The 17117-nt window shown below is 34.7% G+C and overlaps 1 protein-coding gene across 1 annotated transcript; it reads left to right on the plus strand.

The window, feature by feature from the left end:
- Positions 1-1002: 1002 nt before the first annotated feature.
- Positions 1003-9743, plus strand: LOC102230466 (MOB kinase activator 3A). Its single transcript, XM_005803904.3, has 4 exons — positions 1003-1226; positions 3465-3918; positions 6886-7088; positions 9309-9743. Exons 2-4 carry the CDS (start codon positions 3501-3503, stop codon positions 9336-9338), a joined length of 651 nt encoding a protein of 216 aa, XP_005803961.1. The 5' UTR covers positions 1003-1226; positions 3465-3500; the 3' UTR covers positions 9339-9743.
- Positions 9744-17117: the final 7374 nt, after the last annotated feature.

The following is a 17117-nucleotide window of genomic DNA, read 5'->3' on the forward strand; positions in this document are numbered from 1 at the left end:
AATGAATGGGTAAAAATACCAACAAGTCATTTAAGATGTTTTTTATTGCATTTGATCATCTGAACCCTACATGTAAAAATGCATGTTTTGTGAGTATTTTAATAGATTTATGAGCAATAAAAAGTTATCTAGAGTTGTTTATTTATTTGTGGTTTAAACATAACATACTGCATAATATACTAACTATTTACTTATACTGCGTTATGAAATAAATGAGGTTAGTCTGACAGGCTCTGTAACGCATTGTGTCAGAGGAAGTGCATCTGCCTTGCCAGGCAACACCGAACAAGACCGGAAGTTGAAAGATGGCTTTTCAAAATAAGATTTTCTCGTTGAATGTACCACGGTTTTGTACCTAAAATATGTGTTACTTTACATAAATAATAAGCGAATAATATCAAATAATGTCTTGGTAGTTAAAAAAAGAGAAAATATAAATTAATCTATATGAGTTTATGAATTTATTCTCATCCTAAAATGACATTGAGAACTTTAGTCACAGTAAAAAAAAGATTATAATACTTTACTTTGAAAAAAAATTAATTAATCAAATTGCGTATTTATATACATATATGTACCGATTAGACATATGATACATTTTGAAATCCCAAAACAACAAGAATCAGTAGTAGAAGAAGAATATAATTTTACTCCTCTCTACATATACATTTCTATTTTCTCTTATGGGTTTTAAATAAACAACAAGCCAGCAATTAGAGTAGACTGGTTGGTTGCAACATTCTAAAAGATATGTGTAGATCCCTAATCTCTTATCTAATCTGTAATCTGTGTACAAATTCCTGACTGCTGAGAATGTATGAAACACTTTCTATCCATCTCTAATTCCTTAATAACATCTTTCCCAAAGTTTTATTCATGTATGTCTAACCTGGGTAAGATTCATTATGTAATATCCAAGCAATAATAATTTATTAATTTGTTACAATCCAGCGGAAAAATTCACGTCTATTATTTTGAAGGGCGCAACCGGAAGTTACTGGTGCTACCGCTAACTTTGCGGTGGTATACTTTTCGCATTGCAGGGAGGAGTCAGACGTTAGTTTCTTCATTAAAGTGGCATATTTATTGATTTATCGCCGTATTTACAGCATGTTTAGCTGCCTGAACCGATAATGTAGGTCGCGCATATCACTGACGTACAGCTATCGACGAGTTATCGTGTAATCTTTCGGCAAAAGACCGAAGGAAACAGGAAAGCGGAACAAGTAAGTTCGGGAAAGTGCCTTTCAACTGTGTGGTTTCGTCACCGTTTGATCAGACCGTCTTAGATAACTGATGTTGTTTCTGGTTGATATTATTGATAATTGCAACTGTGGGTATATAAGGTTTCTTGTGTATTATTTTTATAATTGTTTTCGTTGTTGTTTTTTTTGAGCAACAAGTCCGAGCGCGCTGTGAAGCGTCAAGAACAAACTTCACCAACAGTCGTCATGTGCCCCGCTGTTTTAATCTCCGGGGCTTTCATCCTGGAAAATGAGCTAAAAACGACACAAATCCGCATTGTTATGAGGCGGGTGGTGCTCATTCTTCAGACAGGGGGCTAAATAACAGCACTAATGTGAAGTTGCGATGCTAAAGGCGGGTTCCGTAGCTGTTGTGCATCATGAGCTTTCAGGGCACTGAAGTAGGAAATGACTCACGCAGACTCCATGTTTCATCTTCAATGTGGACGTAACGCTGTTTCACCTTAATTATTGACGTTATTTTACTTGTTTTGAATGTTTTTAAAATTAGTGGCATTATTTTGTCGCAGATAAAGTTGGGTTTCATTTTAAACAATTAACATTTTGAGTGAAGGAGGGGGATTCCTTCATTTTGTGCCCCACCTGTATTCATTGGAGACGCAAAACTTGCCATAAATATAATGTATTATAATATATTTTGTACACATTATAACAAATATTCATGGTAATTCAGAACTTTAAACCCCCTTTGTGGTCATTTTAGTAGTTTATGCCTATTCTTGCTTCTTTAAAACACAAAAATTGATTTTTCTTTTCCTCCCTTCCCATGTATGCACGTTTTAATTTCTCAATGGATATTATACAAAGCTTGAAGTTTAAAAAAAAATAACAGCAACCCTGATTCTGATCCATTTTTGGGGATTTTTTTTTCAGTGCAAAGTGATAAAAATTTGCTCCACCAGGCTCCATGGACACGTTCCTTTACAGATTGTCATTTTTACAGCATGGAAATATTCCTGAAATCAAAAATAAACTCTGGTCATTGAGGCATGTCTCCTGGCATCTGATGAAAACTGATTTTAAACTATGTGAACAGTAGTTCTGGGGTAATTTAGCAAAATCTGGGGGGAAAAAAACTGTGATCCAAAATCATGCTTGATTAAAAAATATGTTTAGACAGGATAAAAATGTTTTTAAAAATCCTTTACTGAAAACTTGTCAGAATATTTCAGTTAATTATCAACTAAAAGATCAAATTTATGAGTGTGGAGTTTTAAAAACTGCGACAGAGTATTACAGAGAATATTAAACTATGAATTATTTTCTGTTTTTGATCTGCGATTTGTGCAGCATGTACCCCAAAAATGTTGAAAACATTAACAAGACTGACTAAAGACGAGAGTAAAAAAAATAGTAAATATAAAAATACAAACTTTTTAAAACATTTCAGATGAAATATGGAGTGGGTAATAATGCTCAGCTGTTTAATAACTGAAATAATGTAGAATTTATTTGATGCTGACTACTGAAAATGAATATTATCTTACTATAAATAACCTTTCAGGAAGAAAAAAATAGTCTGAAAATAATAACTGTGGATGTTTTTGTATTCTGATGTATATCTAGTCTGTTAATTCAATCCCAAATCAACGAGAACAGCGGTTTGATCCGACTCAGATTTGAACAAGATGAGTTTTCAAGCAGCTTTTAATGTGTTCGTGTGCCAAATAGAACGGGTTTGGACTGTGGACCTTAGAGAGCCTGCAGCTTTAGACAATCGCCTCAAAAACAGTCAACTTTAAAATGAAGCCAATATTCAGATTTGTGTGTGAAATTTGAACTTTAGGGGTTTTTTTCTGTTAATGAGCCAGTTTGTGGCATCTGAAACACCCAGTTCTGTTCAGCAGTGAGAATTCACTGAATGGCTATGATTGACGTTTGTCACAAAATAACTACTTTTTTTCTCTTAATAATTAAATGGATGAATGCACCAACAGTGTGTGCTTTCCTGTAATTTACCCCCATCAAAGAACCTGAAGTCTTTTTTCAGTTTTATAAGTTTTTGGGGGGTAAAATAATTGGCAGAAAACCTCAAAGAATGCCAAAAATTGGCCTAGCACCACATTTGTAACCCTATATTTTGCTACTGATCCTTATTTCTTCTGCATGCAGGTTAAGAAGCAGAAGCCAAAGCATTTGAAAATACTGAAGTTTTCACATTTTGTTTGCGCAACATTTTGACCGCGTCCTCCTTCACAGTAAATAATTCACCAGAGGGATCCGTCGTAGGCGACCATGTCCATGGCCCTGAAGCAAGTCTTCAACAAAGACAGAACGTTCCGGCCCAAGCGCAAGTTCGAGCCCGGCACGCAACGCTTTGAGCTGCACAAGAAGGCGCAGGCGTCTCTAAACGCGGGCCTGGACCTGAAGCAGGCCGTGCAGCTGCCGCACGGCGAGGACCTCAACGACTGGGTGGCCGTCCACGTGGTCGACTTCTTCAACCGCATCAACCTCATCTACGGCACAATCAGCGACTCCTGCACCGACCAGACCTGCCCCGTCATGTCCGGCGGGCCCAAGTACGAATACCGCTGGCAGGACGAGCACAAGTACAAGAGGCCGACCGCGCTGTCCGCGCCCAAGTACATGAGTCTGCTCATGGACTGGATCGAGGTACAGATCAACAACGAGAACATCTTCCCCACCAACATTGGTGAGTCTTTGTTTTTTGGGAGTTTCGCCAATTTATTTTATTTTATTCACAAATTTTTTTGTTCGTAGACCACCAAATTAGTGCTAAATAACTGAATAAGAAAAAAATATTTTAAAAAAATTATTATTTCTGAATCTGTGTACAGTGAACTGGTTTAATTTAGGTATTCACATTATCCTCACAGTTAAGTTGCATAAATCTGGATGAATCAAAGGTGTTTTGGTCTTCTGCAGTCAAATTTTCATCTTAACCGTTTCATAAAACTCATATTCAACAGAAAATGAGACATAGAGCTCATTCAACAGCGTAAATCAACCCACTGTGTCCTTATCCACTCATCAGCAGCGCCTGCTCTTCACGTGTGGCGTTTGAGTGTCTGTGGTTCCCATCAGTACGATCTCTCCGTTTATTGTCGCTAAACTTGAAGTTGTTGAAGAAGACCACTTCCTCCTCTGCAGCCTTACAGTCAACGTTTGTCACCAGTTTCTTTTGATGCTTTTTCCACCATGAAACTTCTTGAAACGAAGCCAAACAAGTTGAAGTATGGAGGCAAACGGGTTTTTTAGGGTCAGTAGGAATGTTTTTGCAGAGCGTGTCTTTGATTGCAGCTTAGATAAGAGGTAAATTATTTTTGCCGCTGTCGCTTCTAATAGCAAAAATATAATTTTGAAAGCTTGAAACACTTAAACAAATAACGCGGTGGGAAAATTAAACACAATGTCAAAGACAGACAATAATCAAAAGGAACAATCGCTGATGCTTGAGCAGATGGTTGAGTCGAGATAATTTGCAGATTGTTTGTAGAGACAACATGAGAGTTATTAATAGACATTCAGCAAAGACAAAGAGCTGCAGTGGGTAAGTATGAGGTTATAGTTTAATGTTGTTTAAACAGAAAACACTGCATGTTGTTTACTGGTGCCTGGTTTCACTCTGCCTCAGTTACTGTGCAGAGAAATGGACCAATAATTACATTATAGCCATTAATTAAACAGCAAAAAAGAGAAATAAGCTTTATCAGTACCTGGATCACACAAATGCATTATTTATAAATTCAAAATTATTAAAACTTACCGATGTGGTGAATTTCGTACCTATTTAAAGCACAGTTACCAGAGAATATTCAAATGTTTTTTTTTTCAAATTATAATCTCAGAGGAAAATTCAAATTCAGAACTTGTAAGATCAGAATCAGAAAAATTCAGTTTTTGCATTTGATTGTGGAATTAAAGCCCAAACATTAAATACTTCAAGCTACTTTATAATGGCATGGTCTAAACTAAACATGAGAAATTCACAATATATTGTATTATTATAGCCTTATTAGCATCAATATTATCATAATTATTGTTAATACTAGGATCCACTTTTTTCATCCCCAGTACCAATACAGATATCTGAGGTTTAGTATTGGGCGATACGATCCGATACACAAAAACAGCTGAACAGATTAAAATGTTTTGTTTTTTAAACAGATATAAATGCACTCATAAATCTGCACCTTTAGTGCACTTAAATACACCAAAAGCTTCACATCTTGGTCAAATGTGTAAAAATAACTTTAATTTGTTCAATTAGTGCAATTAGGAGCAAAACAGCGAATGTAAAATAAATTATAAAGAAATGGACAAAAACAAGAGGGTGACTAATTAGTTAAACATGTAAAAATAAACAACAACAAATCTTTAAATTGGTTCAGAAAGTGAAATTAGGATTTCTAAATATGATGTAAAAAAATAATAAAGCATGACATCACTCAGAATACGAAACATAGAATTATAATGAATAGATTGGGCACATTATCACCGATCCACAGTCTAGAATTTTCTCAATATTGGGACCGATGCAGATATTAATATCAGATCAATCATTAAACAATTAAAACTACTTTATAATTAATACTGTTAGATTTATTATTAGTAATAATGTAATTTATGGCACATCATTAAATTAACTGTATTAATAATAAATCTAAGAGTAAATGAAGGTATAGCTCTACAGTAGTAATAGAGTTCATACTTTACGCCTTCAAACGTTTATCACTTATTATTTTACTGTCATTTTATTGATTTATAATTAGGCCTGTCGTGATAATACATTTTTCTGGATGATGAATTGTCCCAGAAGTTATTGGGATAAACGATAATATTGTTTTTAGAGACCATAACATAATAATAATACAAGATTACGTTTTCAAAGATCAATAAACTTTAAATTCTAATGAACATTTAACGCTGGAAAATAAACAAAACGCGTCATAAAATTAATTATAGAGTCTCTGTGAACAAAATTGTCCCTCAAAAAAGGGCTGAAGCACCAGACTGAAGACTTTTGTCATCCAGTTTTTGGTAGAAAGAGAAAAAAAGTTAAATCATGCAAATAGAAATTATTGAGCTTAATCCGATTAATTAAGTAATTTGAATTTTTTTGCTTATTGCAACAGGCCTATTTGTAATGTTGAATAAACACCAAAATACAGTCTAACCTGAAATAATCATCTTTAACCAGCCTCTGGCACAAAAAGCAACTTTTAATAATAACCTGTGAAAAAAAAAAAAATCAAATAGTTGTGCAATCCAAAATATGAAGCGTTTGTGTTTCAAGGCTGCATTTATTAGATTACCTTCTGCGTTTCACATCGCAGACGTTGAGGATTCGGTAAATCCGCGGCAGTGGCGTTCTCGTCTGGGTTTTATTATCTCTGCATGTATGCATGGCCTCTGCTCCGGCTCAGCAGCTGACTTTACAACAGAAACATCCAGGCAGTGGATTAAAAAAATGGGTCACACCATGCCCTGCGCACTATGAATAGAAACCAGCGCTGATGTGAACTACTTCCTGCTAATTTTGTCAAAGCAAACTGCAGTCAGATGAACAGGAAATGTAATTTTTTTATTAGTTTGTTGTGAATGTGCTTTATGTTTGGTGCAGACAGTAATTGAGACTCTCCATCTGCTGCACCCCCAGGTACTCCCTTCCCTAAGTGCTTCATGCAGGTGGCTAAGAAGATTTTGTCTCGTCTATTCCGGGTGTTTGTCCACGTCTACATCCACCACTTCGACCGGGTCTCCCAGATGGGGGCCGAGGCGCACGTCAACACCTGCTACAAGCATTTCTATTACTTCGTCACTGAGTTCAACCTGACGGACCACAAAGAACTGGAACCCCTGGTGAGTCAAACACGCCTGGACCTGAGCAAAATAAACACCAGAGAGGCTTTAAATGGGGGCAAATCAGAAAGCAAACAACCTAATAAATAATAATTACAGATCCTTGTTTTAATTTGCTCAATTGATTAAATTATATTAAAATTTCTAAATGAAGACAAGATTATTTTCTAAATAAGAACTATCATTGTAACATTAACTTAAAAATCTGTATGTTTTAGATAAAAAAGTAAAAGTCTTATGTGGAAGGAATTAAACAAGAACAAATAATTAAAATCAAAGCTTTAGCGCCCCTAGCGGCGAAACAATGTAAAAGCACCGCCATTTCACAACATACTTGAACATTTGATTCTTTTAGTACATCTAGGTAGTTATATTATATATATATTAATAATAATATGGTAATATAATGTAATAATACAATATTATTATCTCAGTATTTAATTTCCCTTTGGATTAACAAAGTATTTTTAATTTAATTTGAATGATCTATTATTATTATTACCTAAATATTTGGATATTTATTAATTCAGTTAACACATTTATATACAGGTGTGTCAATAAATTAAAATATTATAGAAATGTTTATTTTATTTCAGTAATATTAAATGAAAAGTTTCAACCAGGTTCTGCTCAAATAATCGATTGTAGGCATAATTGGCTTAACCAAGTTCATTAACTTTGTTTATGATATGCTGATTTATTGAGATGTACCTGTTGTGTCGTAGTGAGTGATAATAAAAATAAACTCCCTGCTGTTCGGCATGAATGAGAAAATCTGAATCATGCAAAATGCTCTGTGCAGTCAAAAGCAAAAACATGGAAACTTCCACCCATGAATGTAAACACAGCAGCTCTGCAGACTGGCTCGTTTTCAGATATGTTGTGAGAACAAATGTTGGGACATTTTAAAGTAACTTTGAAACTTTAGTTCAAAGTTAAAAACTTTGAACTAAAGTTTTAGAGAAAACTTTAGTTCAAACTAAAGTTTTCTCTAAAACAGTGCAGTTTTCTTGCAGTCTTACTGGGCATGCTCAGTCTGAAAGTCCTTCCCCCCTCTGAGGGAGTTGTTTATGGATTTAAAACGACATGTTTTGACATTTTTCAGATCTGAATAGTAGATTTCTCTGATAAGATGCTTGAACTGTAAACTCAGAGCTTTAACCTTTAACCTGTTTTCTGTTTTTGATCCATCGATGTCTTGTCATGTGATCAAGCTCTGGAAAAACTCTGCTGCTTCAAAATCAGGACTTTATTTCACCACCCTGGAAGATTAACAATGAAAAATGATAAGGAAATAATGGCAATTTATTTTATTAATTATATATTATCTATTTAAATCACACATGTATGTTTCTTGCATACATGAAAAATGTTAGTTTTAGCATCACAGAGTCACCATGCTGACCTAATTCAAACAATCTATAGGTGGGGAAAAAGCTCCTTAAAAGTAATAATTACATAAATTCTTTGCAATATTTTCACAATTTCTTATCAATATTTGCATGCAACATTAACTGGGTTTAGCTGTTCAACTTGCAGTATAAAAAATGTTTTGTTTTTTGACTAGAAATGAAAGAACGACATGTTTAGAGCAGTAATTAAGCCAAAACTGTACAAAAAATGTTCTACCCAGAACTCCTGAAGTTTTTAGATTCACCAGCTTCAAATAAATAAATCTCATCTGTAAAAATAAATAAATCTCAGATTAAACTCCTGTTGCTCTCCATTTATTAATCAACAGATCAGATGCTTCGTTTAGCGTACACTTGATCATTTGCAGCAAAGCAATACTATAATTTTAGCCAATAAAATGTTTATTTTCTCATTTAAAAAAGGACTTAAATCATTTGTGTATTTGTAATTTTATGTATTTCTACTATTGCATGAAATAGGTTTCAGTAGTTGGATGAAAAGTCTGCAGAATGGGGCAATTTTAATAAAATGTAATTAAAAAATAATCATTAGTTGTACTCAGAAAAAATTTAGCAATACTCTTGGACTCACACATTTAAATTAATTTATGCCTTGAAAATTAAAGTTTTTTTTTATTCTAGTAGAGCTTTTTTTAAAAGAATTAACTTGTTTATTTTTACTGGTGCAGCTCAATAAATCAGAAAATCATTGAAAAGTTAATTTATTTCAGAGTCAGCCATTAGTACTGATTATATTTAGAGTTTTTTCATCGTTTTCTAATAATTGACTCGCTGTTATTGTCCACAGAAAGAGATGACTGCTCGAATGTGCCACTGAGGGACCTGAGGACACGTCCGTCTGTCTGTCCATCTCCACGACTGAATCAGAGAGAGAAATGGGAGCAAAGAAATCCAGAGTCTATTTTTATATTTAAGTACTGTAATCTATTTTATCCACATTCTTTAGGTTTTTAATGAGAACATTCTTGTGTGAGGCAAACTATTCCTTTAAAAAATGAAAAACAAAAGAGAAAAAGCTCTTGTAGACATGCTATCAGAGCTCAGTATTAAGTGGTGTATGTTTGTGTTCATGTCTTTCTATTTTATTTCAATCATTCCACCATGCTATCTCCTTCCTCTCGGTTTAAAAATGATCTGAAATTAGATTTTTATTTCTGACTGTAAGTCTTAAAAATCACGATGTTGTTACATTAAAGTGATTTCTAATCTCTTTTAAGTGGAATTGGTTTGTTTGTGTTTACATCAACACTGACTGGGTTCCAGCAAAGTTATTATAGTTAAACTAAAACTGACTGAAGAACAAAAACTGAAACTGGGAAAAAGTTTTCTTTAACTGAAATAAATAAAAACAGTAATTAATAGGGAAAACGATTATAAACCTTACTGAAATATAGATATAATATTTTTCATTTTTGTGTTAATCTATTTTTTAGCATTTCAGACTGACATGAAATTGATTTTTTTATATTCTTTTTCTCACACAAGCAGTTTATGTCAGCTGTCGGCAAATTACGGCACTTTATGTTCCTCATGGCGGTACTTGAAACAGTCCACAAAATGCTGCGGACAGCAGTCCGCAAACAGCAAAAGCTGGGACAAAGTGCCAAAGTCAATCTGGCCCGCTGTAGCTTTTTTTTGTGGCCCTCTACACTCTAAATTATATCAATAAGTTCCTCCAGTTTTTCACAAATCTGTAAAGATTTTTTTTTAAATCAACAGATTCCCACAATTTTTTTCAGATTTTACAGCAACATTTTCTCACAATTTCGTCATAACATTGGATTTACGTGACTGCTATCTCAGCCTTATTTGATGTCAGGTTATAGTCTTATAAGTAATAAAAAGTCACATTTAACATCCTACATTAGCGCAAATATTTTAAAATTTTCTTACAAATATTTCTAATTGAGTGCCACAAAATCTATGATTTTGATTGCAAAACACCACAAAAGCAAACACAAAATCCTGGAGGGACATGTCATGATCAGTCCCTCCAGGATATTATTTAATTGTAAAAAAAAAAAAAAAAAAAATGCAACAAAAAAAAAAACCCAAACACTTATTGAATGCGGAATAAACAGCTGTTTAACAGTTTAATGGGTTTTATCTATATATTCTGGCACAATCGGCCTTTTAAGAACATTACGAATTTTGATTTGGCCCCAAATGAAAATGAGTTTGACCCCCCTGATTTAAGTGGATGCGTTGGAACCAGTAAAGGTCTGACGGCGGCCCAGACGCAACCAAAGCCGGGTTCTGTTTCACTCCGGTTCTCAGATGTCCAATCCGCCGGTGTCGGTTGCTGATACGCTTAGGAGATGAAGGTCACACGAGACCTGAGCCTCACGCGACGTGACAAGCGCCACATGTCCTAAAAATAAAAAATTAAAGCCACGTCCTCAACCCGCCACTAGGGGGCTCCAGACACCAACACCTGCCTGCATCCGGGGAAACCCAGCCACCCCTCTGCTGCTGCAGCGCTTACAAAATCCGCCCATTGCGCCTGTTATAGGCATGAAGCGCAGACCTGATCTGGATTAAGCTGCTTATGTAAGAAACAGGGCAGACTGTACTGTGATGGAAACAGAGGACAGTTTGTTGTGAATGAACTCTTCCTGACGTGACCGGGTCAACCGCAATGAGAGCAACAAAAACATCTAGTTGGATGGATCTGGAGGCACTTTTCAGTTTTAATTAAGCAAGTTGCATAAATAAGAGGCAGTAAGTTTGAAAACAAATCATTAGGGACGCAGCTAGTAATTATTTTTGTAGCTGATTGTTCTGACCATTGATTAGATTTTTTTTTAGAATGGCACATTCTACAGATTTCTCATTACAATTTTAATAAAAAAAGATGCAAATAAACAATTCAGTTGCTTTTATAAATAAGAAAATAAACATTTTATAGCCTAAAAGGCAAAATCATAGCATTCTCTTAGTATATGCTTGATGATTTGTAGATAAATTGATTCATTTTTGTACTAACCAGTTGCTAATTGGATAACAAAATAGGACAATTGGAACCAAAAATGCCATTTGAGGAGATTTAGGTAGAACATACTTACAAATAAAGGATTTTTTTATTATCTTAAATACAAGATATATCATTTTTTGTACAGTTTTTGCTTAATTACTGCTCTGAATAAACTGTTTTCTCAGAAATTGTGCGTTTTTTGAGTTTGTATATTCCAGTTAATTAATCAATTGCTAAATTAGTTGACGAAAAATTTGATACATTTTTTCAGCCCCACAAAACATGCAGCATAAAATAGCGTTACATTTTGCAGAAAATAAAACTTGTTTCTGCTGAAGGACGAGAAAGTGTAACGCTTCAGTGAAACAAAATTTAAGATAGACCTGAGAATATTCTACAATAAATATGTTCTAAACACACAAAGTCAAACATTATTTAAGGGTCTATCTTTATGTTTATTTTGAGATTTTTTATATTTTTGGGTAAATTTGTTTAGTCTTCTCAGCACTGGCCTCCTTCAGTCTAATTAAGCAATTTAATTTTAGATTTTGCTTATTTCATGTTGTATTAAACCTTTTCTCTTTTTATATTGAATGTAATTTTCTAAAATAAAAAGTTAATAGACAGAAAAGTATTCATTTGGTGGACATGTTTTAGCTTCTGAAGACTTTAAATATGATAATAGGGTCTCAACTTGATACGATTCCATTTGCTAGAAAATAAAATATATTATCCTTAGAGTGTTGTTTATATGGATGCTAATAATATTAAAAGCTGTAAGCTAATGAAGCCAACAAATTTCATCCAAGCTGCATCAGAAACCGATTTAGCAAAGCAACGTCAGTTGTATGTAATATGTTTCTTAAAATGTTATGTATGTCTGAGTTGTTTGTAATAACAACCTGAAGCAGACCGAAAGTAAAATTAAAATCTGGAGCTGGTTTAACTGGTGAACACGGCGTTACGGTTAAAGAACTGTTAAACTTTGTATGCTGTTTACTTAACACTGTGAGAAAGAAAACAACAAACAGACACGGTATTAATATATGGTGTTTATGGCACTTTTATGCTTAAGGATGTATGTTAAGTTTTCACGATGTTTTGTAGTTCTGTGGCTGAATAAAGAAACCCGATAGCAGTATGAGGTGTGGATTATTAAAACCATTGCAGCTACACTTGTCTATGATTTCACTTTTGGGTGATGTAACCCTGAGACGTGGTTGCACTATATCAGCATCAATCTCACCTTCCAAGAAATCCTAACAATGCACAACCTTGGGGGGTTGTTTGCTCAAAAATGCTGATTTAAAGTTAGTAAAATACCAAAAAATTAACTTGCACCAGATTTTGCTTTTGTGCCATCTGTCAGAACAAAACTACAGGCAATAATATTAGCTTAAGGACAGCCAGCAAAGCTTAATTTGACATTGCTAACTACATTTAGGCTACATGTGTGAACTAATCCCTTCAAATGATTTCATTCTTAGTCAACCTCACTGCAAAAACAATAAACCTTACTAAATAATTTAGTCTAGTTTCAAGTTCAAACTTGAAATAAGACAAAACTAACATACTAGTAACTTTTAAGCAAGACATAAGAACTAATTTTAAGTAAATAATTTCTTAATATTGATTAAAAGGGGTCCTAGTTCCACTGGCAGATTATTTCACTTATAAAAAGACATTTAATCTGCTAGTGAAACTAGTACTTCTTCGTCAGTATTCTGGATTATTTACTTCTATTTATTATTTTAAGTGTACTAAGATATTTTGGACTAGGAATTAGACCAAAAATACTTTAGAAGTTTAGAAAAAAAACGCTGAGGCATGCAGTTGAACGGTAGACGTGTTTTTATGATTTCAGGTACAAGGAAAGGAAAAGAGCCAGAGTTAATGATGTTTCCAGAGAGGAATAAAGCTGTCAAATCTTTGTCCCATGCCAATGCTTCGAGGAATCCTAACACTAAAATAGCTGTGAGGCTGCTTGGCTGGGATGAACCCATTGACACGAACGTGACCCGCCTGCAGTCACGTTTCAACTGGAGAAAACCCGAAACATTGTCACTGGTTATTATATCTGGTACTTAATGAAAATATTTATTATTAAAATATACATTTTATCTTTAATTTGAGCAGACCCCGTCTTGCTGGGATATCAGTCTCTTAACTAGAGTACTCATAAGTTCTACTCAATTAAGATTAGCATTACTTCAAAATATTTTTCCTCAAGTAAAAGCAAAAAGTAGCTGTCCGAAAAAATTACTCAAGAGTAAAAACATATTTGGTAAAAAGTCTACTCAAGTTCTGATCAAATGCATTTCAAATGTTTGAGGTCAGCCCATCTGAAAGCAGATGTAGTGTTCCCACAAGGAAATCCCCCGTTCAGATATAACAACACACTCATGTACTGGAATATGCACACTATAAAACTGTACTCGTAAAGTTAACATTTAACAAGTTGGAGAAACAAATCTACTAATCTATTTTAACATCTTTTATGATGAAAAATCTTGTAACTTCATCTGGGTTAAAAGAGCTAAGAGTATTTGTCTTGTTCAGTAAATACATTTCATTGAATATGATAAAAATTATAATGGTTCAATCAACAGATAATTGAAAATTACTCTTAAATGCTCAAATCAGGAACCAAAAGTAGTGAACTCAATGCTATTTATTAGTGAGACGCAATAAAGTCAACTATATTTGACCGGTCTTCTTAGAATTGATCAACTTTCTTTAAACGGGTTATTTTCTCGTAATTGACTCAGCTTTTGGTGAAAAAGTTTCAGAAAGAAATGTTGGAGAGATTCCATATAAGCTTTAATCTTTTATTTAAACTATTTTAGATGTAAGTTTGGGATTATTGTGCAGTTGGAGCATCAAACTCTGCTAAAGTTTCAATCATCTGACTTTAAAGCGTCACAACAAATTAAAGGAGGAGCGTCAAACTCATTTTTACTATGAAATTCAGGGTATGTAAACTTCTGACTGGTATTACACCCGTATTTTTTTTAATCTTCATTAGCGATAGCTCTACAGCCAATAAGAATAACTCAATATATCTGTAAAATGCGAACATATTTCTATTTAAGCTGCAGCTTTAGTGTTATTTCTACAAGGATGTTCACATTGGATTCACATTCCATGTTTCTCCTCCTTCAGTCAGTCTTGGGGAGGATGGAAAAAGTAGGTTTTGACATACAAATATATATTTTAAAGAAGCCACATGATGTAACGTTGTGCTCCAGTAACATCACCCACTGAAATGACCTCATAGCCTGCTGTAGCCCGATCCTTTTACAGGATTGCCTCTCCTCTCCCTCCCTTGTTCCCTGGCAGCGTGTGCTCTGCTTGTTACGTGTGAGATGAACCAAACCCAACCTTGCCTTTTGCTCGTCCCTGCCCCCACCCTTCTGTGTTTTTCCCCTGCTGGAATGTACCAGACAGCCTCGGAGAGAAAGCTCTGCAGCAGCTCCAAGACGCGAAAGGGAAACAAGGGAGGAATTCATGACGGCCTGCGGCCAATGAAAACTAACTGACACTCGTCCAGTTTTGATTTTACACGCCACTGGCCCCGGGTGTTGTTTTGCTGGTACAGTGTGGCCAGTTTTACAGTCAGAAGAGGGTTTGGGACATTTTGTGACTCAGCACACACCCAAACGACTCTGTGGGGTGTGAGTCATGCATCTGGTGGCGAAGCTTCTGCAAAACCTAGGAATCAGGGACGTGATTAAAAGGAGGCTATTCCTCTTTTGAGAGGATACAAAAACAAGGACAAGCTGCTGCACTAAAAACACAAAATCTCACAAATTAGTCGAGTCTCTAGTGCAAATGAGTTTACTTGAAATAAGACGAAGCTAATACAAGTAACCTTTCAGCAAGATAAAGTAAATAATTGCTCAATACTGATGAAAACGTTCTGGTTTCTATGGCAGATTATTTCACTTGTAACATGGAAAAATGTCTTGTTACAAGAAAAAAAAACTGCCACTGGAACTAGTACTTTTTCATCAATATTAAGCAGTTGTAGGTTAAAATAAGTTACTTTATCCTCCTGACAAGCTACTTGTAAGTTAGTTTTGCCTTATTTCATGTGCAATACAATATTTGGACAAAAAAAATACTTGGTGAGATTTTGTGTTTTTGCATTGTGGTTCAGAGAACCGTATAAAATTCATCAAGAATAGCATGTGAATTTGAGGGATTTAAGAATACATTTAATCCATTTTGTTTTCCCAGTTTGAACGATCATATGATGTTTATAAACCTTAGGTAGAAGAATAAAATGCTGAAGTTTAAATTTAATACGATTCTCTGAACCACACTGCAAAAACATAAAATCTTACTAAATATTTTTGGTTTAGTTTCTAGTGCAAATATCTTAATACACCTGAAATAAGACAAAACTCAATTATAAGTAACTTTTCAGCAAAGTACAGGAGCTTGTTTTAAGTCAATAAGTCCTAAAAAGTACTAGCTACAAGTGAAATAATCTGCCAGTGGAACAATGACTTTTTCCCATATTACAATCTATAATGTAAGAACTATGGTTTGAATGCATTTATCAAAATTATTTCACTTGTAACATGGGAAAATGTCTTTTTTTAATGGATGACATTAAATGTCATTCATTTAATGTCATTTAATGGATGACATTAAATTTAATGTCATCCATTCATGATGAGAGTATTTGAATATCTGACCGTCGATTTGCCCACAATAGTGCTGCAATGAATATTGACATTGTTTAAATCTAAATAAGCCTAAATACATTAAAAATAATGTTCTGTGTGCTTTCAGATGAACAAACAGCTCAGCTTTATTACTCCAGAAAAAGAAGAAGAAATCCATCTGAAGGCTGATTCCTCAAACTGTAATGAAAAAAACAAAAAAAAACAGTCAGACCCGAATGGTTGTTATAAGTGGTTACGTAACAAGATCGCAGTGTGACTTCAACACAAAGCGTTTCCTGAATCTAAATGGGAACAATGCTGCTGCAGAAATCTGCTCCAACTCAGAGTCAAAGCGGATTCCAGGAATGTTCCAGATCCAGAAGGCTGCAGCAATGCTCCTTTAAAGCCAAAAGCTCATCTACTACAACCACAGGCTATGTTTATGTGTCTTCTCCTCTGGAAGCCGCTTCCTTTTTGGTATCATGTTGCTAAACAGGAGGAGCAGGCACACTGGACATTCTGGGTCGCTATGACCATCCAACTTGAGAACAGTATGCAGGTTATTGTAACAGAGTAAGGCTTCTGGCTGCATGCAGATCACTAATCTCCTTGGCCTTTCAGTGTGTTTTGTACGTGCCTGATTTGAATCCTATGAATGCATTTGCACATACGAGAGTTGTGAACGCTTCACTCATGCCCGCATGAGTCTTGTACTGGAGGAATATTTTTGCAACAAACAGGTTCTATGAATCCTGCAGCCATGTCAGTCATCATCTAACGATCTGAAATCCAAACAATTTGGCTTTCATTGTTATAATGTCTTGATTGCTGCACACTTCGGATGCCAGAGTCTGAAAAATAAGCTCTGTAGATGTTTTGAACCTGAGAAATGTTTATCAATCTATCAACATAGATTGTGTTTTTTAAACGTTATGGTTTCAAAACCGCT

Source organism: Xiphophorus maculatus, chromosome 9, assembly GCF_002775205.1.
Source record: "Xiphophorus maculatus strain JP 163 A chromosome 9, X_maculatus-5.0-male, whole genome shotgun sequence".
Taxonomy (NCBI): domain Eukaryota; kingdom Metazoa; phylum Chordata; class Actinopteri; order Cyprinodontiformes; family Poeciliidae; genus Xiphophorus; species Xiphophorus maculatus.